General features: G+C 38.6%; 1 protein-coding gene across 3 annotated transcripts; it reads right to left on the reverse strand.

Annotated features, from left to right (window-relative positions):
• Positions 1 to 265: 265 nt before the first annotated feature.
• Positions 266 to 20,874, reverse strand: BMPR1A (bone morphogenetic protein receptor type 1A; the record flags this gene model as incomplete). Of its 3 annotated transcripts, none has more annotated exons than XM_079535708.1 (11): positions 20,838 to 20,874; positions 11,346 to 11,508; positions 9,695 to 9,797; positions 8,184 to 8,277; positions 5,775 to 5,874; positions 4,837 to 4,981; positions 4,012 to 4,198; positions 3,341 to 3,638; positions 2,372 to 2,547; positions 1,488 to 1,618; positions 266 to 391 (listed from the first exon to the last, which is right to left on the reverse strand). In XM_079535708.1, exons 2-11 carry the CDS (start codon positions 11,489 to 11,491, stop codon positions 266 to 268), a joined length of 1,506 nt encoding a protein of 501 aa, XP_079391834.1. In that variant the 5' UTR covers positions 11,492 to 11,508; positions 20,838 to 20,874. The 3 variants fall into 3 exon arrangements, with proteins under 3 accessions (XP_079391834.1, XP_079391833.1, XP_079391835.1); XM_079535707.1 differs by having other exon boundaries at positions 4,012 to 4,204; XM_079535709.1 differs by lacking the exons at positions 4,837 to 4,981; positions 5,775 to 5,874; positions 8,184 to 8,277 and having other exon boundaries at positions 4,012 to 4,204.
• Positions 20,875 to 27,890: the final 7,016 nt, after the last annotated feature.

Raw genomic sequence — 27,890 nt, forward strand, 5'->3', positions numbered from 1 at the left:
AAAGTATGACTGAAGTCTCAATGCAGCTAATACCAAAACAAAATGCATATTTTATCAAGGCTGTCCATATACATAGCACGTAGTGTAGAGAGTCTCTCAGTATCACAGTCTATGAAGTACTGAAAGATTTGATTAGCAGCCTGTAGAAGTGTGGTGAGAAAATACACTGAATCTCAGTTATTTCCTCTTTCCACATAGGTCTCACCCAGGTTTGAGTGAAAAGTTCTAGGAGTCCAGCTTTGCTGTCCAATGTCAGTTTACTTTGTCAAATCTTTACATCTTGTGATTCCACCATCTTGGCAAGTGTCTTCTTGATCCTCAAGGCCGTGAGTCTTGAAGCAGGATTGTGAGCCCAGCATTCAGACATTAATTTTAATATTGCTCTTAAACACTGTTAAATAAGAAACAAAGGACAAGTATTGTAACAACAGACAGATCTGAGGTGTAAAATTTCAGTTATTTGTCATGCTCAAAGTAGAACACTCTTAAGCCCAAACTACTTACACATTTTCAGCAAAACTGATGGAGATCTTTCTCCTAAGCTCCACTGCCTAGTACTACAATTGTTGAAACTAACTGAAGCATTTCTTAAGTTTCATGGATTTTTTTGCCACAATTTGTTGCTATAACTCAAGAATGTCAGTACATAAATGATAGTAACAAGCAGAAAAAAAATCCACACATACAACAGAGAAAATGTAGATAACTTTCTCACAGGAAACAAGTTAAGTGACAGAAATTCCTCCTGCCCTCAAAAATACTGAGGAGAAAAGTGGGAATTCCTAAAAGAAATTTAAGATTTGGGGGAAAAAAGGGCATGGCATATGTAGCCTTTTATATGAAATCGTGAAGCCTTATTTACTGCATTCAAGCCGTGACCCTTTAAAAACACATTTTTGTTTATTATTTCAGTTACATCACAGTATAAATGTTATACCTTTTGAAATCAGAAACAAGTAGTAAATACACCTGTCATAATAATCACTTCACAAGTAAAGATCCTATTAATAACCTTCCAGGGTAAAAAAAAAAAAAAAAAAAAAAAAAAAAGCTGAACTCTGAATATGTACATACAACCAAATTGCTTCATATTCAATAAAATACTTAATGTCACAAACCAGTAGGCCATACATACTAAAACTAGTAAAACCAGTAAGGAAAACAAAAACAAAAACAATTGATTGGCTTTAGCTTCAATTAAAACTCCCAAATGCCATCAGCTAAATACAAGATATCATTTGGAACAGTACTCGTATGTTTGGATGCTATTTCAGGGTGTCTTATTCCCAGATTACTGAAAAGTTAACATCAAAATATAGAATTTTGAGTTTATTTCAAACAGATTTTTATCCTACCATTGCTGTGAAGTTTAAAATATCAGCATGTCTGATGGTAGTCTCTATTTACAGTGCCTTAAAGTTCAAAACTAAAATACCCTTCTTTAATGATGAACAAATGGAATTAATTCTTCCTTTCAGCATACTCACTTCATCACTATTCCATCTGTTAGATACTACTGGGCGCAGACGTTTGACACACACCACTTCTCTCATGTCTTCATAAGATGGATCATTTGGCACCATGTCATAGTATGGCAACTGATACTCTTCAACAATACCTGGAGATAGATGTGAAAGATTAAACACCATTTAAGAAAAAACAACAGCAACAAACAAATCTATGTCTCTACTCCCTGATTTCCTTAACCCGGAGCAAAACCAAACAGCTTTATGCCAAATCAAACCCAACACACTATTATATAGCAACAAAAAGCCCAAAACTTCATAACAGCAATCTTTTACAAGCAAAACTCCAGTAGTTATGAATATTAAGTTTAAAAAGTCATGCTAGTTCCTTTCAGTCCCTTTGATTTTAATACGTACTGTAGAATTTGGCATCCTCTATTCCAATCTCAGCTACAAAGAAACACGGAGAAAGCAAAAGTTGGAAGAACAGAAAAGATGCCACAATGTCACAAAGGAACAGTGAAGAGGAAAGAAAGGAGGAGTCACAAGAATATCTAAAACATTGAATAAGAAATGCTATAAATTGTATCAGAATACCCCAGCAATTACATTTTAAAAGTTGCAGTGCATCTGTATCCCACTACCTCTCCAAGACCCGACACTTTGCTTTTTGAGAAAGGAGAAGAAAACCCCTAAGCTTCTTAATTTTAACAATCAAAAAGGTTCAGGGTCAGTGGTTTTCAGCTTATATGCTGGACAGATAGTTAGTACTGCTTTAAAAGAAGGCAAGTCTGTTGATAATAGGCTTGTTCAATTATTTCCTTTCATTATTTTCAAGAAAAGTATATAAGGTTAAGGAGAACAAAGGTCCTTGTAGATCTTATACAGAATATAGAGAAGTTTACCTCCTGTGACACAGCGTCGAGCCATTTCCCAAATTATCAGCCCAAAACTGTATATGTCAGCCATGATGTATGGCTGAAAATGGTTTTTATTCAGGCTTTCATCTAGGACCTCTGGAGCCATGTAACGTTTTGTTCCCACTCTAGTATTCAAGGGAACGTCAACTTCATTTGTGTCACTGCAGGAAAACATTAACAAGTCAGTAAACTGCTGACTGTCACAAAACACGGTATGAAACTGCACGTGTAAGGATGCAATCTCTACACCCCAAAACGCCCATTTATTTTCTTTCATTTATTTTCCAATTATTTTCTTTCATCTATTTCCTTCCCAATTTTACACTTGGACTATACTGTACCACTGAAAAACATAACATGGCAAAACAAACCTGTATGGAAGTTAGTCATTAACTGCATTGGTAACAAACAAAATTAAAAACCACTACAGAGATGCATATAGTCGGCAGCAACTCAAATGAAAACTACTCATAAAGGCTTACATGCTTTCTTGCATGCTCTAGCGTAGTACTTATCTCAGGTTTCACTGAGCTTGTAAAATTAAAGGAAAAAGTATTTTCAATGTTACTACTACAGTATTATTTTCATCATTTAGTTTCAACTCCTTTCACACTGTTCATATTTTCAGTGAGGTAATTTGTAACAAAACTGGAGCAGTTAGCATGAAAGATCAGTTTTGAGTAACAAATTAGTTTTCTTCCTTTCCTCTAAAAAAATATTGCAACTTTCCACAAATAAGGGTTGTTGTGTTTTTTTCCACTTAGTTCACTTCTTAACCTGTTTTCACCTTGATGCTTACCAGCATTCCAAGGATTAATCACATTTTAATCTCAAAACAAACCAACAAAAAAATCCCCCAAAAAATGCAACCAAACAACTCAGTCTCCCTTCTTAAACTGGTGCATTGAAAGAACCCAATTTTTTTTTCCTGTTACAGAAGATTTGTTTATCTACCTGTTAAACTTGACTGCGAGACCCAAGTCAGCAATACAGCATGTCCCATTCTTCTTTATCAAAATGTTTTTACTTTTCAGGTCCCTGTGTGCAATAGCAGGCTTGCCTTGTGTCCCATAGATTTCTGTGTGTAGATGGCACAGACCACATGCAGCAGAGTATGCCAGTTTGAGGAGAGCCCTGTTGTCTAGTGTAGTGCACTTCAGAAAATCATATAGTGATCCATTTTCATGATAATCTGTAATCAAGTAAAGCTGCGTCCAAGATCCAGTGCCTTTAATATCTGCAGCTATAAAACCTATCAAACACATAAAAACAAAGTTTCGATTATTTGCATGTAAGTTCTTCATGCAACCCATTAAGAATTTTTAAAGCTTTCTTGTCTTAGACTGCATCAGAATATCTTTTCCCCCTTTGAACACTGGTAACACAAGAGTTCAGATTTCTCCTGTATGAGGTCCCCATTCCAGACTTTCAGCACAGAGATGGCAGACGTTTCCAACCAAAAGTATAAGGAATTACTATTTTTACAGTATTCTATTAGTATACATTAAGAGGCAGACACCAGATAATTTCACACAGGAAGCAACATGCTCCTTAACCCATTCAGTAAGAGCTCCTCCTTCTTCACTCTAACATAAGCTCAAACAAACACCATGCTGTTTCCTTACCAAGGATGTTTTCATGACGCATTAAAACAGTCTGGTAAATCTCTGTTTCTCGAAACCAACTGGCTTCTTCTGTGGTAAAAAACACTTTGACTGCAACTTTTTCACCCCTCCATTTGCCCATCCACACTTCACCATATCGTCCCTTTCCAACTTGCCTCACCATCTGGATTTGTTTGGCAATAGTGCGCTGAACCTGAAGAAAATGAACAAAAAAGAAGGGGTGAGGGAGAAGAGTAAATTCCAGCAATGAACCAAAGGCACCTAGGGCAAGAAGCTTGTCAAACCTAGTTACTTTGGATTTTCATCTCATTGGAAAATTAGTTCTATATTATTTTCCATAATTCTCATTTTAAACTTGTTTTCTCTAGGGAAGAAATCAGAACAATTTCTTATTTAAATAAGATGCGTTCTATTTGATTCTAGATTATGAATCATACACTTATCACTTACCAATTCTCATACAAATATTAACTATGATGTTGAATAAAAAAACGCAAACAACTATTAACCAATAAAAAGCAAATCAATTTATCAGATAGTAGACAGAGAAAAAAAGGGAATTCATTCATACGTGTGTTATCCATTCAATGCATTTCCATCTTCTCCCTCTATTTTGCTGATAGCAACAGATTTCCTAACAAATAACCTGCTAACCTGCTTTTACACTTCAAGTATGAGCTTCCATACTTCAGTTTTTCTTTCACCTTCCACAGTAATTGCAAAATTAAAAATAATTAATGGATAAGCTAGGCATTAAGCACTAAGCCAAATTTCATAGTAAATGGACACAGGTTCACTGTTGGAAATCTTGGGTTTACAATTTACCAGCAATGGTAGTCCTGAGCCACTGCCAGAACTCTGCGACTGGTCAATGAGGTCTTTTAATGACTCCCCAGCTGGAATAAATGCTTCATCTTGTTCCAGGTCACGATTATAACAGTGTCTCTTTGCCATTGACTTACAATAATGCCTGCAAAAAGTAAGAGTAGAAGAAAAGTTGAGCTTCAAAACACTTCTTCAGACTATGTAGTAAGCTAGGAAAAAAGCTATACAAGTAGTACAAGTTTTCTTAAGAAAAGCAGATTTCACTGCACAATTTTATCCAGAAATGCAGCTTACAGAGGTTTGCTCTTATTGTTTTTTTTTCTTTCAACACAAAAAACTTGTATTATGTACAGAGGCACAGCAATTTATTACGTGTCAGGTGAAAAATCAGCATTTTAAAAATTCAGCTTGCAGCCAATGTTACCAGTATAAACCATCACTGCTTTTGGCTTAGAGGAAAAGACTGAAATTTGAACCATGGCAGATGGGGCAGACACATACATTGCTGCTGAACCTGTTATAATGATGCTAACCTCCATCTAAGAGCTGGAGCAGACAAAAGCAGGCATTAAACTGCACTTGTATGAGGTACCATAGCTCAGGCAGTAAATTATTTAAAAATAGCAGAAAGTCAAAAAACTTGTTGCTTAAGGCTTGCAGAAATATTATGCAAAGGTAAGTCTGACAACAAATTTAATCAACAAAATGATCAAAGATTTAAATATACAATTGACATAATCCTCTTAACTGAATGCTATAATAAAGCTACACATGGCTTATAAAACTGTCAACAATCACTTGGTACCTAGAATAAAGAATCAAAATAATTTAAGTCCCACGTTCTGAACATTTCATTTTTATACAGCAATGCAAACTACTCTTTTTACACTTATTTGAGAAATGAAAAATGTTACCAATAAATGAAATGCTTTCCTTACTTGTAACAAAAGCAGCTAAATAAGATGATCATGACAATTATGCAGACTGCCATAGAAATTAAGACTGCCATCCAGCGAATGCTGCCATCAAAAAGTCCATCTATTAAAAAAAAAACAAAAATAATTTCCAAAGTAGTTCATTAATAAAATATGTGGAGCACACGCAGCTTATTCAGATTTTACCTTTTCATCTACTGAACGCTTTAGAATTGCATAGTGATGACATAAACCGTGTCCCAGAAAATGTGACAGCTCTAGAGATCTTGCAGACTATACAGCAAAAGTTCTCTTAGGAATTTCAAAACACTGCATTTCATTTGCCATATTAAGGCTTTAAATATCCTGTGTACGCACATAAGCATGTGTAAGTGATGGAAACACAATAAAACTTCATTTCATAGCAATGAAACAGACCTACAGGATAATTACCTAGAATTTCCTGATGTCATCATTGTTATTTATAATACTGCTGATAAATTAAGCAGGTAATAAAGTTTCAGTACTGACAGATGACAAAACACAACACTAATAATAAAAAAAATTTAGTGCATATCTTTTGCACATTATGGCATCAGAATCAACTCACTCATTGTAAAAATGTAACCACAGTAACATTGTTGGATTGTTTTTTTTTTAATCTTTTTTTGTAAGGGTTTTGGTCTAGCATTATAGAATCCAGACATGAGAACAAACTGTATTTCTTCTAATACAGCTACTGACTGAAATCTAATCATTCAAAACACTCGTGGAATTGAATGAGTAAGAGATATATATAGTACCTTGGGTGTCACAGGTTCTCAACAGAAGTCAATTCTGTAGTAGGACTTGTTTACTTATAAAATAAGCAGATTAATACACTCAGGGACCCTTACATAAATTCTGAACTGACAAAACTGTCAAAAGATTAATTGCTGGCAAATTATTACAAAGAGCCTACTTGAGAACTTCCCATTGCTACTGAGCATTTCAGGAATCTCCACTGCTACCCTAATGGAAACGCTTACTAGAGATGACAACACATAACAGGAATTCATTTAAATAGAAAAACAGTTAAGCAGAATCTAGGGTTCAACATTATACACAAGAGAATAAGGAATTTATACAATTTTTAAGGTGTTCAGTATTCTTTGAAATTCATGTGCTTTTGCAGTCTTAAAAATGGAGGTAAAAGTAGCTGGTTCACAGAAAAAGAGGGAAGTGATCAATCTACAAGAGTATGAGATTCATTTATCCATTAACACAAAGTTAATTTATTTAAAAAAAACAAACCACAGGCAGAGCAATTGCAGTCCAGATACTGACTATTTTAGGTGTAAAAAACAGACCATCAAAGCTATGAGGAAATGCCATATTACTGTCATTAATCACCATCAGGTTAAATAAACACAAATGCTTATGCGAAAAATCCCCAACGACAGGACGAGGGCCAATGGGTGCAAGCTGGAACATTGGAGTTTACACATAAATATGAAAAAAATACTTCTTCACAGGAACAAAACACAGGAACAGGCTGCCCAGAGAGGTTGTGGGGTCTCCTTATCTGGAGACACTGAAAAACTGCATGGACATGCTCCTATGTGACCTAATGTAGGTGTTCCTGCTCCAGCAGGGGGATGGGACTAAATGATCTTCCATGATCCCTTCCAATTCCTGACATTCTGTGATTCTGTGAATGGAACAGTTTGAGAACCGTGTGTCAGGTGAAAAATCTCCATTTTAAAACTTCAGCTTGCAGCCAGTGTTACCATTGTAAACCACCACTGCTTTTGGTTTAGAGGAAACAGTTTTAATGATAAGATTACTGCAAATTTGAAAAAAATTGTATTCATGAGTCTGCAATGTGCCTTTGCCACAAAGAAGTCTACCTGTGTCCTCATCTGCTTTAGGCAGAGCATTGCCAATAAGCCAAGGGAGGTGACCATTGTTCTCTGTCCAGCACTGGACACATTTTGAGAACAGTTCTGGGCTCCATGCTCACAGGAGAGACACCATGGACATCACAGAGAAAGTCCAGCAAAGGGCTACAAAGATGCTGAAAGGACTGGTGCACCTCTCCTGTGAAAAAAGGCTGAGGGAATTGGGACTGCTCAGTCTAGAGAAGAGAAGGGTTGTTGGAATCTTAATGTAAATAAACAGATCAGAAGATCACATGCAGATCAAGATATAAGTGAACAAGCTAAGAGTAAAAATATCGTGACTGTGGAGAAACAAACTTAGCTTTGAAATGCCAGAAAACTAGAAATAAAGAGTGAAGAATAATAAAGAGCTTCAAATCAAAACGACTTTAGGAAAAAAAAAACCACACTACTGCAATATTGTTATTACATTTTCTCCTTGTGTTGATCAAGAAGCAGAGAACACACACAATAGCAGCAGCAATATGAACGCTTAGGAGCTGTTTACCTGTACTATCGAGCGGTGGTAATGTTGGCTGTAAATCCTGATTGCAGAAGTCAGTCCGACAGCACTCAATCGTCCGACGTAATTGTGCTTTTGGTGAGTCCTGTTGAAGGAAAATTGGAACATTCAGATTCTGAAGTGACCAGCTAGGACAAGCACTGGAAATCCTACTGATACAACTCAGCAGAAACAAAAGTTTAGGTCATCTTAATTTAAAAACACAAACAAACAAACAAAAAAATCCCAGCAGAAAACAGTTCAACTCCATCATTTAATGCATGAGACCTTTACAGTGGTAGAAAAGTACCATCTAATTTCTTTGGGTGCAAATGTTAAACAAGTGTATTGCTTCTTTTTCACATTACAGCACAAAAGTAAATACATGCAATTTAGCTGGCTATTTCATATACTGTAGAATTTTTAAGGTTAGCCAACAGCAGTTAATATATATTAAATAAATATTACTCTTATGACAGAAAAGCCAACTGCTTTAGAAATTTCAACTGCATTCACTACAGCAGCACTATTTGCTTCGAGAACACTTTCAGAACAATATATAAAAGATGGAATAGCATGTAAACTAACCTGAAGGTAAGACACTACTACAAACAGAAGAACAATTTCAGCAGGTTATCGTGATACCTCAGGTCTGATTTGCAGTAATGTTAAACTTTCACCTCTGTTACTGGAGTCAAGAGTGCTTACAAGAAAGATATTCTGAGTATTCAAAACAGAGATAGCATTTTGGCAAAAATAAAATAAATAAAAAAAATTAAAAAGTGCAATACAGCTGGTGATTATCAGCTTTGTTTAACATAAGGAATGTGACAAAGGAAAAAGGCAGTTCCTCGGCTAATGCTATATCCCCTTCTTCTAAACAAATCCCTGCTCTATTAGCTGCATTTTCAGTTCCTATTTCTGTAACAGATAAGGAGTTCTATAGGCTTTGCTCTATTTAAACACAGCAGTTCAAATTGAAAGCAAGTTATATGCAACTAATTATAAATAACCTCTCTGATAAGGAAAAAAGCTACGTATCTAACAGAAGAACATAGACATTTGCTAAATTGCGTGCATGTTCATCTAACTTTAAGGGAACTCTTGTAACCTGTGGACATAGATGCTTAAGGTTAGTACTCTCCTGTCAAATGAACTGAAGAAAACAAGAAGTTACAAATTCAGACAATCAAGAAATCCCAAACTATAACAAGCTCCCTGGATCAATTAGTTTTACTATAAAATTGCTTCTTCAACTAAAGAAACAGCTGATAGAAGTAAAAGGTTGTTGTCCTCTGTTCATTTTGTCATCAAATTCGAACTACTTGCAGGGAGCTCTAAAAAGCCTGGATTTTACTCTAATCTTTGCTCAAAAACCCATAAAGAACCCCAATCTCCTCAGTGGAACAGCAACATGTAAAACATTACGACTGCAGTCAAATTACAGAGATTTAAATTACTTATGCAGTTTTCCTAAATAAACTCCATGGATATTTCCAATTTTAACAGTGTCTCCTTTTTACCTTGCATTGGAAGTCTGAACCTTCATACTTCATGCAGCCAGAAGCAAGTGTTGGTTCCCCATGTTCATCTTCCTCAATGATAGCAAAGCAATGCCCATTAGTTCTGGAATAAACAAATTAGATGTGTTTTACCAACCTGTTCGCTGTTGGATATGCAGCATTAGACGACTATGAATTAATTAAGCATTGCAGTTTCTAAAACAAAAATAGCTGTCTGTAGTAGTGGCTACCACACTTTGATGGTTGATGGTTTGAGATCACCATTCCTTCTCCCCTCTCCCAGTATTTTCAAATAAAAGACTGCAGGGATATTTCCTCTCAAATTTCTGCCTTTACACTCCAATTTTCCCCAACTATTTATTTATTTTTTTTTAAACCAATCACACAGACAGTTGTTAAGAAACAACTGAGGAACGTGGATGTGCAGAGATGAGACCAAGCAAGCTCACTGATTTACAAATTTATATGTTAAAAAAAAAACCCCAACAACAAAACCCCCAAATTCCCATGTCTCTTCTGTGAAGCTCCTTCAATGAAAGACACTACCAAAGAGTAAACAACATACAAACAACATCCAAAATGTAACTCTGAGCAGAACACTCACAACCAGTTTCTGTTGTTTACCAGTTTAAATTAAGGTAAAGAAATGAACAGTGTTATTTCAGAATAATTGCTTTATTCCCATTAGTCACTTCAGATGGAAAAAAAAATAATAATGAAGGCCTACATTGACTTTATACAGTAGAGGGCGATAAAAAGCAAAAGAAAAGCAGTAAGGGAATTTAGAGATAAAAAATCTGAGTGATCAATGAACATTTTCTAGCTGGAGAGCTATGTTTCTAAAATACTATGTGAATTTATGTTTCAGAATGCATTATCAAGATTTGATCCATAAAAGCTACATTATATGCCAAGCAACAGCTTTAGAGGCTCTTAATATTGTAAACAGTCAAATTTCATTAGAAAGCACAATACTTGCTATGATCTATCTTTAGATCGGTTCTTAAGGACGAGTTTCCACATTTCTTTAAAGATGGAAAGGTGAATGAAAAAACAGAGGACAAAGAGTCAGGAACAATCAAAGAAATGAAAGTAAAAACATCAAACATCCTAAGGGGGCATACAATCAATGATCCTTGTAAGATACCTGTTCCTTATCCAAGTCAAAGCTACCCACCTGCTCCTATGTTCAAAAACTTTTTTAAAGCCTGTCTTTCCCTCACCCATCTCTATACCTTAAAATATAACATGAAAAATACTCAGTAAATGCACATGTAACACAAACTCTTTTTTTTTTTTTTTTTTTAAACTGAAAAAATATTTGACAGTAACAGGCAATATAATCAAAACAGAAGGTTTAGATTTTCATTATTTAATGTTTACCCAGTTCTAAAATGCTACAGGTCACTTAAAAACTCAGTTTTTCCAAGCAGTTGCTGGGGCAAAATGACTCGTTGCAAATGGTTCTAGTAAAAGCAGCATTGTTTATATACAGACGACTGTGGATTTTAGCTCTCAGCTTTTCACAGTACCACTGAATTACAACCAAATCACCTGACAGAGCCTGATTCAGCACAGTAGAGATACTTCACGCTCTCATGAGCAAAAAGCCTCCTCAAAGAGCCTGTTTTGTCCTGTGTACAATACTTACATGCATGTGTTATTAATAGCATCATCTGGACAATGTCCTGAGCAGTAGCACTTAAGAAATGGTAAGGTGTCTTCTGGAGCAAGTGTTACCCCATTTCCTTGTTTCTTTTGGTCAGGATTTGTCTTCATTCCTGTGCCATGGAGCATGCTGTCTAGATTTTGTCCTAGACATTAAAACAATAAAAATAAAAGAATATGTATTTTCTGCAACTCTGAGAACTGGTTAGGAATTTCAGAGAAAAATCTGCTACAACAGAAAGCTTTTATTATCATGTAACTGCATTATACAAGATATTACAACCTGAGAATGACACAACTTCGAGTTAAACATTCTATTCTAGAAACATCTAGCTCATATTTTGTTTCTGAGCAGCAAATCACAATCTTAGCCACAATCAATATAAACAGGATATTTTTCCTTTTTGAGGCGGGGCAGAAAAGTAGTAATGCAAGGCTGGTAAGAATTTTCTGCAGAAAGCCTTTCTCATTCCTGTGCTCAGAAAGCCAAGAGGCTGGCTGCTGGGTAACCACAACAGCATAATTTTATGCATGACCAAACACACTTAATATGCAATTTTGTAATTCTCTGAACTGAAGTCATTTTTTATGGACTCACGGTCTCATAGAAGAGCATTAATAACTCCAGAATCTCTTGGGTTTTTTTGATCTCTGCATGCATTAGTACTTCAAAACAGAGCTAAGGTAAATCTTGTTTGCAAATTAGATTTCCATAAATGACATGAACATTCTCACAAATGAGCTTTCAGAGAACAAAAATAGGGCTGAATAATGTTCCCAAGTAGCCTTCAGTTGCTTGGCATTAGTAGACTTGAGCATCATTTACTCTACTTTGTATTATTGTTTGAAAGTGCTTTTAGCAATTTAGCAATTAGTGTTATTGAAAGTGCTTTTCTGAATGTAGGAATTCATAAGAAAAACATCATCTGTCTTCTGAGGAAGAACATCCAGAAAAAAAAAATCTGGAACTGCCTCATTTGGAATATGCTTTGTGACCACTACGAGAGATGATCTTCATCTGTTTCCTTCAGCTCTACTGCATGTAACATCACCATGAAAAAAAAACTTTTTCCAAGAGTTGCCCCAACACTATTCTTGGTATTTTAAGTCCTCAAAGCGCAAGCCAAACAAAATCAGAAGAACTGTGAACAGACTCACCTGCACTGACCAAATTTACAGCCAATCTGTGTGAGATGCTTACTGTGCAATAGAAAAGAGCAGCCAATTCATACTGATGGAAGCTTTTAAAAAATCAGTTACAATCCAGCAAGTGCAAGTACCTCAGTACCTCTCAAAAAGGTCTGTCACAATGAACACTTTCAACGTATCACGGAATAAAACATTTTGGAGGAAGCTCATGGTTTCATAACAGATTCTTGGGGCTTCTTGGTGAACTCCTAGACCACTAACTGTAGAGAAATGAAGACGTTACTCTAATGTTGCACTGTGGCTGACAGATGTGCAAAGAAGACTGATAAAATGTGAAGCTATCACTTTCTGCATGACTCTGTTCTAACATCCATTGTCAAAATGTGTGAATAGTAGTGTTCTAAATATCTAAATGTGTTCTAAATATAGTAGGGAGTGCAGCCCCAATTCAGCTATTTCACTGGATGTGAATCTTCTTCAGATACAACTAAGAGTACCTCCCTATTCTACCTAAAAACTCAGATCACTTAGCCATGTTTTATTTGAAACAGTTTTCAACAGTACTTCAGCAACATCCATGCACACCACCTTTACTTGTGCAACAGGTATTTCAGATTTAATCAAAAGGAATTCTGCACTTCTCAAGTGCCCACTCATCCACATCTGTCCTTTCTCTCTTTCTACAGTTTTCAGCCCAGCAAAAACTGTAAGTTCATTTTAATACCATGCTGCAGATGTTACACAACACTGCTCTCTCTTCCGAGAAATCTTGACCTGCTCATAGAAATGGTAATTTTACTTACTATTTACATGAAGAAAAAGCCACTGCATAAACACAAATATTATTTTTCCTTCTTATTTTGTCCAACTACCAAGATATATTTCCTTAATTTAGGAACTATATAGTTAATATTATAAAACCCCTTATATCTTCAGGGAAATTCCACATGTTCGAAGTCTGAATACTTTATGACCTACATCTCACAGACACTCATCCATCTTACTACTCTGCACATTAAATGCATTTTTTCAATTTGTTAGAAGATACCAAGCCCATTAATGTAGGGCTGCTCCCAGCTCTTATGAGAATAAACAAAATATGAAACTGCAATTTGTAACAGGTTCAGGCTAACATAACCATATAGTTCCCCAGAACTTTTTGACAGAAAAATCTATAAATTATTGAAGGACAGTTTTCAATTTCCCTGCCAGTGTAAAGGTGCCATCTAAATTTTAAGCCCTGTCTGGCATTTTTCAAGCAGTATTATTTTTCCTAAACTAACGCTGCAGGAAGACTAGTGTCTACCAGTCTTTCATAAATACAAAATAATAAAAATAAAATACATTTTTCCTCTTAATTCTTTAGGGATGATTTATATAGCAAGATTTGTGAAAAGCGGGAAACGTCATTCCTATTTACAAGAAAGGGAGGAAGGGAACTACAGGCCGGTGAGCCTCACTTCTGTGCCTAGAAAGATCATAGAGCAGATCCTCCTGAAAGGCATGTCAAGGCACACGAAGGATGAGCAGGTGATCCAAAAGAGCCAGCATGGCTTCACCAAGGGAATGCTGTTCCTGACCAATCTAGTGGCTTTGTATGATGGAGTGATGGCAACAGAAGGTAACTGATGTCATCTACCTGGATTTCTGCAAGGCCTTTGACATGGTCACCCACAACACCCTTATCTCTGAACTGGAGGGAAATAGATTTGAAGGGTGGACTATTCAGTAGATAAGGAACTGGTTGGAAGGTCACAGCCAGAACCAAATGTCAGTGCTGGTGAGCTCAAACATTCTCACACAACCACAGAGAAGCTCATGAAACTTCAAGCCAACAATTTAGCATTTCCTCCATAACACTGCCACATTGCCTCATATGTTCTGTGTTTACTTCAACCAAAATTATGCCTGTGATTTCATAATCAACTATCCTCCACAAATCAAGCTGTAATGCTAGAACTAGTTACTGAATTCAGAGAATCATAGAACAGTTTGGGTTGGAAGGGACATTTAAGATCATCTAGTTCCAACTCCCCTGCTATAGGCAGGGACATCACCCTCTAGATCATGTTGCTCGAAGTCACATCCAGCCTGGCTTTGAATGCTTCCAGGGAGGTGGCATTCACAACCTCACTGGTCAACCTGTTCCACTCTCAAAGTAAACAATTTCTTCCTAATATCTAGTCTCAATCTACCCTCTTCCACTTTATAACCATTTCCCCTCACCCTCGACTCACCCTGTTGCTACCTCCTCTTATAAAAAGTCCTTCCCCATCTTTCCTGTAGGCCCCCTTCAAATACTGGAAGACTGCTGTATGGTCTCCTTGGAGCCTTCTTTCTCCAGGCTGAAGATCCACAGCTGTCTCAGCCTGTCCTTGTACAGGAGGTGCTCCAACACTCTGATAATCTTTGTGGCCCTCCTCTGGACCTGTTCCAACAACTCCATATCCTTACTGTGTTGGAGGCTCCAGAACTGGACACAGTATCCAGGTCTCACCAGAGCAAAGTAGAGGGGCAAAATCACCTCCCTCGACCTGCTGGTCACACTTCTCTTGATACAACCCAAGATACGGTTTGCCTTCTAGCTGCAAGTGCACACTGCTGGCTCATGTTCAATCTTTCATCAATCGAAACTCCCAAATCTTTCTCCTCAGGGCTGCACTCTGCCCTGACCCTTGGTCTTGTTGAATATGATGAGGTTGGCATGGGCCCACCTCTCAAGTCTGTGCAGGTCCCTCTGGATAGCACCTCTTTCCTCTAGTGTGTCAACTGCACCACTCACTTGGTGTCACCTGAAAACTTGCTGAGGGTGCACTCAATCCCACTGTCCATGCTGCCTACAAAGATGTTAAATAGCATTGCTCCCAACACCACCAATCTCCACTTGGACATCAAGCCACTGACCACAACTCTCTGAGCGCAACCATCCAGCCAATTCCTTATCCAGAGAGTGGTCCATCCATCACATCCATTTTCCTCCATTTTGGTGACCAGAACGCCATGCAAACCAGTATCCAATGCTTTGCACAAGTCCAGGTAGTCCACTCAAGTTGTTCAGAAGTTTTCTGCTGAATTCATAATAGTATCACTTTCCTCTAGTTTATACTGACATTATACATGAAAACACTTTCATTCCAAAATAAATTATCCTTAAAATGGATCTTTCCTAACAGAACTATAGTACTCTAAATACCTCTTACGTTAAATAGGTCTTCCTTAGAAAAAAGGAGATATTATAGCCAGGGCCTGTCACCATTCTACTGATGAGAAGTTTCCAAGATGTACTGTACACAAACCTTGGTATAATGGGCACAGATTGAACAAAATAACAGCACTTTCAATTAAAAACACAGTAACACAGAAAATCAGTGTTATGGGTACAAATAAAGTATCTTCAATACTTCTATGAGCTCTGCATTCTGGTATTTTTAACCTTTAAGTTTCTATAGAGCTGCCTTTTTTTTTTTTTTTTTTTTTTAAAATAAATATGTCAAGCCTGTGATCTCTGAAGGCCAGGCATGTTATAGGCAGCTCCACCTAGCAGAACTGGTTCCTTAAAAAACAAACAATGACAACAAAACAACAACAAAAATCACAAGTTCCCAGACTGCTTGTTTAAAACCCTTCACTGCCACCCTCTGGCTGCCCCAGGAGGTATGCCGCACAGTTTAACATAACAGCGCTTCAACCAGCAATACCCAACCTCTGGTCCTACTTCCCTTCCCCAGAACAGTCACTTCTGAAGAATACTCTCTGTTCATGTATATTAAATACAAGAGAAAAAGAAAAAAGGATTTTACTTCTAATTTACTTTAAAAAATTAAAAAAAAAAAACAATTCACTGCATTACAGCTTACATTAAGTGTACTTTTGAAAAACAAAGTTAATCTCAAATTTAGTGTAAGATACAGATATATATACTCTCTTCATAATCCATTGAAGTAACTTAATCAGAAGAAATATTTACCAATAATTTAACAAGTTTTAATTGACAATAATTTAACAAGTTTGCTGCCAATGTTTTAAAGATATATGGAACCATGAGTTGGGAAGAACACAGGTAAACAGAAATATGACGTTCCTAAGCAATAAATCATACCCTGAAAAATTAAGTTCCTTCTGCAGATTTTAGAACATACAGATTTTTTCAGGTTAGTTACTGAACTTAAACACAAAACGTGAAATTCATAAAGTGCATTAAAGTTCAATAAACTATTTTCAACACAATAATTTTCAATCATAGAATGGCTTAGGTTGGAAACGATCATAAAGATCACACAGTTCCAAGCCCCCTGCCATGGGCAACTGTCACCTACCAGATCAGGCTGCCCAGGGCCCCCCATCCAGCTTGGCTTTGAATACCTCCAGAGACAAGGTGTCCACAATTCCTGTGGGAAATCTGTTCCAGTACTTCACCATCCTCGGAATAAGAAAAATTCTGCCTAACAGCTAACCTAAATCTCCCCTCTTTTAGTTTAACGCCATACCCCCTTTTCTTATCACTATCAGACCACATTGAAAGTCAGCCCACCTCCTGCTTATAAGCCCCTTTCAAGCACTAGAAGGCTGCAGTGAGGTCTCCCCCAGATACTTCTCCAAGCTAACTGAGCCCAAATTCCTCAATCTTTCTTCACAAAAGAGGTGCTCCAGCCCACTGAGCATCTTTGTGGCCCTCCTCTGGACCTCCTCAAACAGCTCCGTGTTCTTCCTTCATGGGGGACCCTAGGCTTGGACACGATACTTCTGATGGGGCTTCACAAGGGCAGAGCAGAGGGGGACAACCCCCTCCCTCTCCCTACTAGCCACTCTTTTAATGCAGTCCAGGATGCAGTTGGCCTTTCTGGGTTGCAAGCACACACTGCTGGATCACGTTCAGCTTTTTGTCTACCAGGATCCCCAAGCTCCTCTGTGCAGGGCTGCTCTTGATGAGTTCTTCTCCTATCCTGTGCCCATCCGAGACTGCCCTGACCCAAATGCAACACCTTGCACTTGGTCTTGTTAAACCTCATTAGATTTTCACATCCCCACTTACTGAGCTTGCCCAGGTCCCTCTGGATGGCATCCCTTCATTCTATTGTGTCAGCTGCACTGCTCAGCTTGGTGTCATCAGCAAACTTGCTTAGGGTGCACTCGATACAACCATTCTAGCTAGTTGATAAAGATATTAAAGAGCACCATTCCTAAGACTGACCCCCTAGGGAACACCAGTCATGACCAGTCTCCACATGGACATAGATCTCTTGACCATACAAATAACAGGAAGCATGATACTGAAAACAAACATGAACAGATTTATTTTCTGTTCACTAATTGACAGTACCAACTTTAAGTCTTAATACTGAAGAAGGTTTTAAAATTTAAGTTTCAATAAAATTTTCTTCATATATATTGAATGTAGTTTTTTTGTTAACTAATTTAGATGATCTACTATACTGGTGTTCCGCAGTGTGCCTGAGGAACATACAAAAACGTGATGAATCAGGTGTCTAATATTACATTATAATTATATCCAAGTTTAAAATTTAGGAGAACATTTTTAAGTATACTTGAAGCTACTTAAAAAGCCCATCGCATACTTTGATTAGTTCTGCTCATTATGGTACAGTATAAAACAAGGAATGCTACTCTGAAGTAAAACTGGTTCTGTGAACTGAAAACCTGCACTAGCAGTAAGACAAATACCCATTTACTACAGTGCTTAATTGTAGTTGAAGGTGATGAATTCTTGCCTAAGATAAGCAAAAGTAGCTGGTTGTCTATGTGAAGCAGTAGTGAATGGAGACTAAGTTACATCTATGATGATATTGTAAAGGTCTTCCACAATGAGAAAAGAAATACAGAAATGGTTTGTGCCTTAAATAAAGGCTATTAAATTTAATCCTCTGCTATTCACATCCATTTCTGATCATTTCTCAACCAGGGCAGTGTTCCATAAGCTAAAAAGAAGATGCAATCCTCTTTCCTAAGATAATACTTGTAACTATCAGCTTATTTGTTCCATACTGCCCTAAACCAGATTCCCCCAAGAATCCAACAAGTGTATAGATGACTGGATCTTTGTTTTGTTTTTGTTTTTTTTCCTTCTGTTTTTACCCCCTCTTCCCCAATACATTTCATGTGTTTGAAGACAAGCCCTTAGGCAATTTGCATCAAAGAAGCAACATTTCAGGTAGCTCAATTTTCTCAGGGCTTTCAGAACTTTCTCTGTATTGATATGAAAGTCAAGAGATATTCTTAAGAGTAATTCCTTCTTCAGAGGCAGATTTTTTTTAGAATACAGAGCATTTCAAATTAATTAAGTGAAATTTATTATTATAATATAGTAGAAAATATTCATTCAAGCATTGTTATCAGAAAGAATGTAGTTGAATTTTAAGTCACTTTGAGATCTCTACATTTATCTTATTTCTATTTGTAACTAGGGAGATATGAAAGAGAAACAAATTTGTTTTTCCGGTTAGTATTGCTTTTGAGTAAAATGCTAGTGGAACAAGCTCTACTACGAATTACTATATCTGAGAATAATCCAGAGTGGAACAGATCTTTCTGTTCCATTGATGTGTCCCTGATACCACTTGGTCAAAGGTGGTCCAACTTGAAAGTTAGACTTGGTTGCTCAAACTTGGTTGCTCAAAGTCTTCCAATCAAGGTTTGGACAGCCCTAAGGACAGGTAAGGCACAGCTTCTTAGGCAGCCTGTTCTATGCTTGACTGCAGTCATCACAAATTTTATTTTTCCTGATTTCTCTCCAAAGTTTCCTTTACTGAGATTTCTAGCAGGAATAAATTTAATTATCTTAGAGCTATTTGTAAATAGAAGTGAATCTGTACTCTAAACTTCAACTACATGCAACCTAAGCTATTTCTGTCTGAACAGATTCAATTAATTCTTGTTAATTAAAAAATTGCACATTCACAATAGGATGTGGGACTGGTATTAAGGATTTCCCTCTCCTGGGTTAACTAAGATGTGAGAATCCTACATTTATGATTGTTTTATTGCCTACAACCTTGAAATATTCACTACAATTGCAAAGCTTCAAATCAAGCCCCTTGCTCCTCCTCAGACCCAAAGTGCGTGCATGCACAAGAACTTTAGCCTTAAATACTTTTGACAAAGTTTTGCACGTATCCAGAGAGAGGACTTGTGTTCCACAAAACTTTAGCTGTGAACAAGTGAGCAGAACGATACTGCAATAAGCTGACAGATGATCTGCCCTGCACAGAAGCGTTCCTCATTATTTTAAGACATAGTGTAGCTGACCAGCTCCTCCACAGTCAATTCAAAGAAAATACTTTTGTGTCACAGCCTTGCCAGGCTGCCCCTTGCCACACCAAAGCTGCAATCAGCACAGATAGCATAATATATTTCCACTGTTCATTTGAAATATCATTTATATGTATTGCTTAGGAAAGCCTGGTGACCTGTGTAAGCATTCCTCCCCATGCAGGTTAGAAGCTAGGGCAGTTCCCAGATAAAAACTATTAAAATAGCTTTCACTGATACCATTGTAATTAACAAGAATGGGATTCTTATCCACCCATCAGAACAACGTACAGCCAACTTACTTTCTTCCCCCCTAACTAGTTGCAGTCTTGACAGTTATTATAATATTAAAATTTATAATCTTAAAAGTTATAAGCTTCAACTCTGTATCAAGTCACAACAAGAAGACAGGCACACTGGTTTTCTTTTTAATTTAACCTAATTCAAGAGAGGAATAGAAGTCCTAGTGATAACCGTATCTCCAGAGCTTATTGGTAATTCATGACCAGACAGACAATAGACTCACAAATACTTCACTAACCAAAAACCAGGCTATTATGAACACCATGAACCCTCAGCACATCCAATTGAGTGAGCAGAAATGGTTTGTTCAGTTAATGCTGAACTGTCTCGGCTGTTGTGTTAAAAAAAAAAATATGGAGAATTCCACACTGCAGTTTCTACAGTGGGTCAAATTTGAAGGGTTCAGATACACATATAGGAAACTGAAATCCAAGAGGTCACAACACAGAATTTCTTCAGTTTTACTGCTCATATAAGTTTCTCTACAGCGTATCTGTGCTGGCATCTGCTCTATTCAAGCATTTGCAGTTCTATACTCCATAATCTAACCTCCATGTGACCACTATCATCTTCCATTTTTTTTTCTTTTAGTAGGTGTTTGACACATCAGGCAGACATACCAACCTGCCTGAAAAAGAATGGTCCTTGGTGTTTGGTGAGCATAGAGCTCACCAAAATATACAAAACAACAGCAAAACAGAATGCATACTCAGTTACAGATGAAATACAAGGTTTTTTTCAGCTAGTATACAATTACCTTGAACATGGAGAATGATAAGCAGATAGGCTCCAAGCAATCGCTCACAAACTCTCAGTCGAGTCATTGTTCACTTTTAATCCTTCCTGTGCAAGGCAAGTGGCCCTTCTGCTTGACAAACGTTAAGCTCCGTCTGTTTGGTGAAGCCTAATACAAAACTGCAAGGATGATTTTGTAACTTTTCCAACTTCGTTTCCTGAAAGATACAGTAAAGTAGTGTTCAGTTACTACTTGCATTTCTGAAACAAGGAAAGAAGACTTCAACATTCTCCATCACACTGAAGATAACTAGGTTGCTGCAAAATAAAATTAAGGCAGCGGATGTTTATTAAGATTCAGTAACTAAAAATATTAGTAATAGTTAGGATTTTCTAAAATAACTAAGAACCAGACCCACAGCAGTTCTAATGGCTGAAACAAAATTATGATGTTTGTTAACTCACCAGTTGCCATCATAATTTTTTGACTCACACAGCTATCACAGGCGCTATTTAACAGATTAACATGTAAAATTAGATTGAATAAAAAGTTACTTTTCCAGACCGCAGTGGTCAAATACCACTCCTTTATTAAGTGCAGTAGTTGATTGTGTTCTGCTGAATGAACTTTTTACAGTGATTAAAAAAGGAAGCGTAATTAGGCCTGAAAAGACTCGAGAGCAGCTCTAACACCTAAACATTGCAGAGAAACAAAGGCGATTTTGTAGGAGGAAGACGAGAACCCCGAATCCGCCTTTGTGCGGCCTCTTGTTTCGGCGGGCCTGACCCCCTGACCCCTGTCAGCCCGGCGCTGCTCATGAATGCAGACCCTCACATTTGTGCTGCAATTACTGCTGGTGGCCGCTTCCACCAGAAATAACTCAATCTGTCTGCCGTAAGACCCGAGAACTTTTCATTTTAATTAGTGCTTCAGAGGCATTCACCATGGAGGGAAATTAGCGGCAGAGCCGGGAGGTGTCTGTCACTTCAATTGCGGCGGGAAGGGGCACGCAGCCTCCGACCCATGCCCTACTTTTCACACATCTCTGACTTCTCTCTAATGAAGCAACAAAGCACTTCGGTGCAGGCGGCAGCAAGGCCCTGAGCTGTGGGCTCAGAGCAGCCTCAATGTGGTGCGGGCTGTCGGGGAAGGCAGGCAGCATCGCCCTCATGCTGCACGAATGGCAGCGTGCCTTGCTAACGGCCCCAGTGCTCTGAGCTCCAACAGCCGCTGTCTCTAGAAACGCAACAGCTTACAACCCGTGTGCATCTCTTTTCTTTAATACTTCAATTTTCACCATGCATAAGTATGCGCATCAAAGTACATGTAACAAAATGACACAAAGAACATATCCTTTTTCCCAACTCCCAATTATTATATCACTGCAACCCCGGAATGCTTATCACCGTTTAAAAGAATATCTCAAAAACGGAAACTAAAACCCTGCAGGACTGCAACTCCCTTCTGTCCTCCTGAAACATATGCACAACGCCTTCACATAATTGCTAGCATTACCTTGCTGCCGCTGCCAGCGTTTCAGTCCAACCCAGCTGGCTCAAGGCACTGGCAGACAGGCACTACGAAACTTGCTGTACCCACAATGACAACACTTCATGGTGTGGCAGGGAAACTTAAGCTACACCGATGAAAAATCAGAAATTCAGCATGAAATGCCACAATAGGAAATATGTGAACATGTCTTGTTCTGCTGCCCGGGCTACAAAAGCAACAAACAAGCGTCAAAAACCCAGTATAGGCAGGTTGGGGCAGTCTTCTCAGTCATCACAGCAAAACTCAACAGAGCTTTTCTGCCACACTATCAGAGCAGATTTCAGACATTTCTCACCCACCCTCTGAGCCGTTTCTTGTTTTCATTTCAGTTTCTGAGCTGAACTATGCCAAATAGTTCTCTAGAAACCTTCATTGTTCCTTCTCAGAAAAAGGAAATTGCCTGACAAGATTTAGTTCTCAACACTACCTTGCACTCTGATAACTGATACAACTGCCACATAGTTTAACAGATTGAGAATGTTATAAAACAGACTAGTTATTCTAGTACTATACTAGAACTATATACTATACCACACCCCTAAGTGTGAGAATTTCTTCCTCTGAGAATATATTTCATTAAAGCAAGACAAAAACACGACAACAAAACCACATTTAACAAAACACAAAGGGCCATGGTTACATCTCTCCTGAGCTGCTGCTGGACTGCCAGTAACAAGGAAGACTGCAGCCACACGGTAGCACACCAAGGTATGCAGTAGCTGGAACATCTCCAAAAACTGCCTATTAATAGACTGTTAATAGTGTAGAAGGACACAACTAAGGGAGCGCTTCAAATGTGTTAAGGCACCAATTAACTAATAGAGTGTTTGTCAACTCAGTTACACTGAAGAAATTCAAAACCACAAGCCAACCAGTTGATTCCAAAGTCTTTAATCTCTTTTTTTTCCTATTATAGCTATGAAGAAGCATTCAACTACAATTTTTTATCTTTTTGAGTGATTTGTTCATAAATCAATGTGCAATTTGTTTACAGAGTAGATTATTATCCCTCCTAAAAACATTTAAGATAATGCTTTGGTTATTATAACTGTGGTTTTTTTTGTCTAATTGGACCTCAGCTGTGAATTCATGAACCAGGATGGTCATCTTAGCCTTACACTTTGTATGACTCCAAAAATAGCAAGCTAAATGACACAAAATGTGTCATGTGGTCCAAGGTGATTTTTGAAGTAGAAAATCTAGGAGTAATTGTTCTTTAGATGTGGTTTTTAACAGCTTGACCCCAATACCAAAAGAGCTGCACCATCCCTAACTTTCAATAAAGTATGACAGTACGCAACATACCACCAAGATAGTGCTGTAAAAAGAGAATATATGAAATGTGAGAATTAGAACATAAGTTCATTTCAACACACAAGATACATTTCAAAACATCTGCTTTAGTATATAAAGTACCAGATAAATGTATTTGGCAAAGCAAAATTGAAAAACATTCATTGTGGTCCCTGCACATAATGGGGGCAAGATGCGACTTAGGTAACTATAAACATGCTACCTCAATCATACAAACAGCTTCAAACACAACCTTGAAGTAGAACAGAATGCCAGACTGTCAGTCAGATGCAACAGCAACTTTTCTACTACAAATATTAGAACTTTAAAACACACCTGATATGATGACACAGACAATCGTTAATTTGGTTGAAAGAACAGCAGTAAAGAATTCAATGCAGAGCAGACAATAATTAGTTCTGAGAATGGAAATTGCTCACGTAGTTCAAACGACATTAAAGGATCTAAATTCTTACATAAAATTGAATCAACCTGATCTATCATTTTTCATTAAAGAACTAAGCTCAGTAAGTAGACTGTTGATAAACTCTTCTGGCAAACATGAACTGTCAATTCAGTTGAGTGTTGCTTTTATGTAAAAATGATTTGAATCAACGTGAAGAACTGGAATATGAGAACCAGGATGAAATACAACGGCATGACAGTGGCAAAGTTTCATTTCTTCTTTAAGCAGCTTAGGAGTTGATGCATAAAGGTACTGTACTGATGTCCTTGGACATAGTTAACCAAACACATGATGTTAGAAGCATCAGTGCAGTGTGGCTGGAAGACTGAGGCAAACACAACTTGAGGACCCCCCTTCAAAATTTTCCAGAGGAAACAGCACTGTAAGAGAGACAATGCAGATAAATTCACCATAAGCAGAGGACTGGTAACACTATGTGGAGAACAGGAAAGACCTATGAATGGAGACAAAAAGATTAATAAAGTGAAAGTTGGAAAGGAAAAGAATCATCTTTGAAAGCATAACGTGTAAATAAAGAAGAAAAGACACACAAGTATTCAATCTGCAAACTACCATCTCAACAAGTAGGTATGATCTAGCCATTAAAATGCATTTAGAGCAGAAATTAGAAGATTATTTCCAAACCCGGTTAGGTTTTTGGGCTGATCTAACTAAATCTAATCCAGAATCTTAACAATTAAGTCCACCATCTGATACAGCTGCAGGTGACAGAAAAGGTGCGGACCCTGAAACAAGTGAGTGTTTCTAACTCCATATTCCTATTCGTAATAAATAAAGAGCTGAGGTTAACTTTTGATCAAAGTCAAATTTAGTCCATTTCAGTCAATTCCATAACACAACAATTCAAATGCAAGTTTGATGTTCTGTGCTTTTCTTTTTCTGACTGCTTTTTAAAACACGTTTCTATGTAGTTAATGGAAGGCATGCCTGTAACAACTACAAAAAAGCATCATACTGAAACAGATAAACTAACTATACTTAAGCACTGTCAAACGCGCCACATGAAAAACACAGGTAAATGCAGGTAAAACCACCACTGAAATCTTTGAAGTCAGGAGTCAATGAGAAGACTGCCGGCTACTGCAAGCCAATTGGCTGCATGACATCAACAAAAACTACTCCAATCCACATGTTCATGCACCTATCTGTGCAAGGCCAAAAAACCAATTCGATTAAACTGAAGATTATACAGCATTATTTAAAAAATACTAGTGATTTCACACATTTAAAACCCAAGATTGTGAGTATGGTTTCCACATTCTTTCACCAACCACAATCTACTACAAAATTTGAAATACTAAATAAAGTGTGTCACATGCTTCTCAAAAGATTGAAATGCATAATATAACCTAATTCAGTGGATATTTATAAACGTATTTATAATGAACTTAGAGTAGCAGTGGGTTTGTTCACTCAGAAAACATAAACCCTAACAACTGTTTTCTGCAGAAGAGTTAATGCTAAGAACGGACTTGATATTAAGCAGCTGGATGAAAGTCACTTCAGAAACCAAACTACCAAATCATGACGTATCTGTCTGCTTCACAAACAAAGTTGTTAACCATGAAGAAATTAAAGCATAGCTACTTTTTACCATGCCCAGCACAATTAGGTAATTGGGGACGCTACTCATTGGACTCCTCAATGTCCATCTTACTGTTACTCTGGAATTCCAATTAACTAACTGCTACAAAGTTTCTGCCATTAAATTAACAGTAATGAAATTCAGCAAACGTATTTTCCCAGTGCCATCAGGTATTCAGATCTATCCCCATGTGCTACAAGCAACAAGCACGACACATTCTCTTGAGCATATTCAAACAAGACTTCACTACACCACTTTTATTCATCTTGACCCATTTTCCCCCTTCCAGCAGTGCTGTTTTTGCCATTAGCTGGCTGAGGCATTCTGCCCTTCGCACAAGAGTCTCCTCCCTACCCCAGCCAACATCACCCTTCTGCCGCTCTTCCAGGTGCTATCACCCTTCCTTCATTGCTTTTATCACCTGTCATTTTCGCTAGCTCCTTACTGTCACACCAGTCAACGTGAATTGAAAAAAAAAAAAAAAAAAAGAGATTTTCTTAAAAATGCCTTATGTTGCTACTGAAAATACCATATGGTTGTACTAACGTGCCTGGGGACGCACTTGGGTTCGGAGTCTGAAGTATTTGATACCGTGCCCGTGTATCAGGGCGGTAGCAGAGCACTATCACACACGGCCGCCTCGGCCTTAGCTGCCCGCCGGCCCCCCAGCCTCGCCCAGCGCAGTGACGCCTCCGCCCCGCACCGCGGGTGCGCGCAGCCGCCGCGCCGCGCCGAGCAGGGCCATGTGGTGCCGAGCCCCGCCCGCAGGGCGGTGCCGCCGCTGCCGACGGTGCCGTTTCCAGCTCGGGAAGAGAGGAGTGGGAGCCGCTCGGCTGAGGCGCTTCGGGCCCTTTTCCTCGCGGAATACCGAAAAGCAGACCGACGGCCCTCTCGGTGCAGCCCTCTCTTCTCGCTCCCCTCGGCCCGACCGAGGCAGCGAGGACCGCAGTGCCGTGGCCGGCTGCCAGCAGCGCAGCGCCGAGCCCCCCCGGCCCCGCTCGGCGAGGTGCCGCGCAGACTTTCTGGCTCCACGGCCATTGTTCGCATGGCTGCCCCGCAACTTGGCCCCCGGGCATTAGCATGACAATGCCGCCTTCCCCCGGAACACCTCTAGCCCCGGAAAACAGCTCGGGCTGCGGTTGCTTTCTTCCTCTCCAGATTTTCCTTCGCCTTTTCCTATTCAAGGCTTCCAGTAACTAAGCACGAAATCAAACGCTCAACAAGCACTGCGGACGAGGCTCAGAAATACCGATAGCGTGGATTAGTAATTACCAAGGTCACAAGAGCCAACTTGGTAACACCGACCGCAGGGCCTGTGCTCCTTATGCTGCAGTGTGAAATCTGCTGCTGTGATGTCACCTGTTACATGAAGGGCACACTTTCCTGACAGGGCACGGAGCACATAATTCCTAGGAGGAGGTAACCATCAAATCATAGAATCGTGGAATCACAGAATGGCCTGGGTTGAAAAGGATCACAATCATCATCTGGTTCCAACCCCCTGCTATGTGCAGGGTCGCCAACCAGCAGACCAGGCTGCTCAGAGCCACATCCAGCCTGGCCTTGAATGCCTCCAGGGATGGGGCATCCACAGCCTCCTTGGGCAACCTGTTCCAGTGCCTCACCACCCTCTGGGTGAAAAACTTCCTCCTAATATCTAACCTAAACCTCCCCTGGCTCAGTTTAAAACCATTCCCCCTCGTCCTATTACTATCCACCCTTATAAACGGTCGTTCCCCCTCCTGTTTATACGTTCCCTAAATCTTCCAAGTGTATTTACTACAGAAACAAGATTTTAGGTATGTACTTCCCAAATGGCATGTAATTCTTATGTTTGTTACCTTTGTTTGTGCCCTTCTAACTTTAAAGTGCTGAAACGCGCCCTTTCACCCTCTCTCACCATTTTCTCCAACTGCATGAATTGCCTTCTGTCTGCCATGAGCCTCACTACCCACCTTAGAACTCACATTGGGATATTTTCATAAGGTTACAGGCTCCAGATGCAAAACATGAGGAGGTGACCGCCTCCACAGTAAGGGCACAAGAGGTGAGCAAGCATTGTCAGCAGCAAGTCTTGCATGGCCTAAATCAGAGTGCCTGGCAGTTCAAATTAATATGCCGGTCTCTGAACAGCTGTGCCGTTGAGCTGGCACAAAGC

The sequence above is a fragment of the Tetrao urogallus genome (genome assembly GCF_951394365.1).
Source record: "Tetrao urogallus genome assembly, chromosome: 5".
NCBI classification, from domain to species: Eukaryota; Metazoa; Chordata; class Aves; order Galliformes; family Phasianidae; genus Tetrao; species Tetrao urogallus.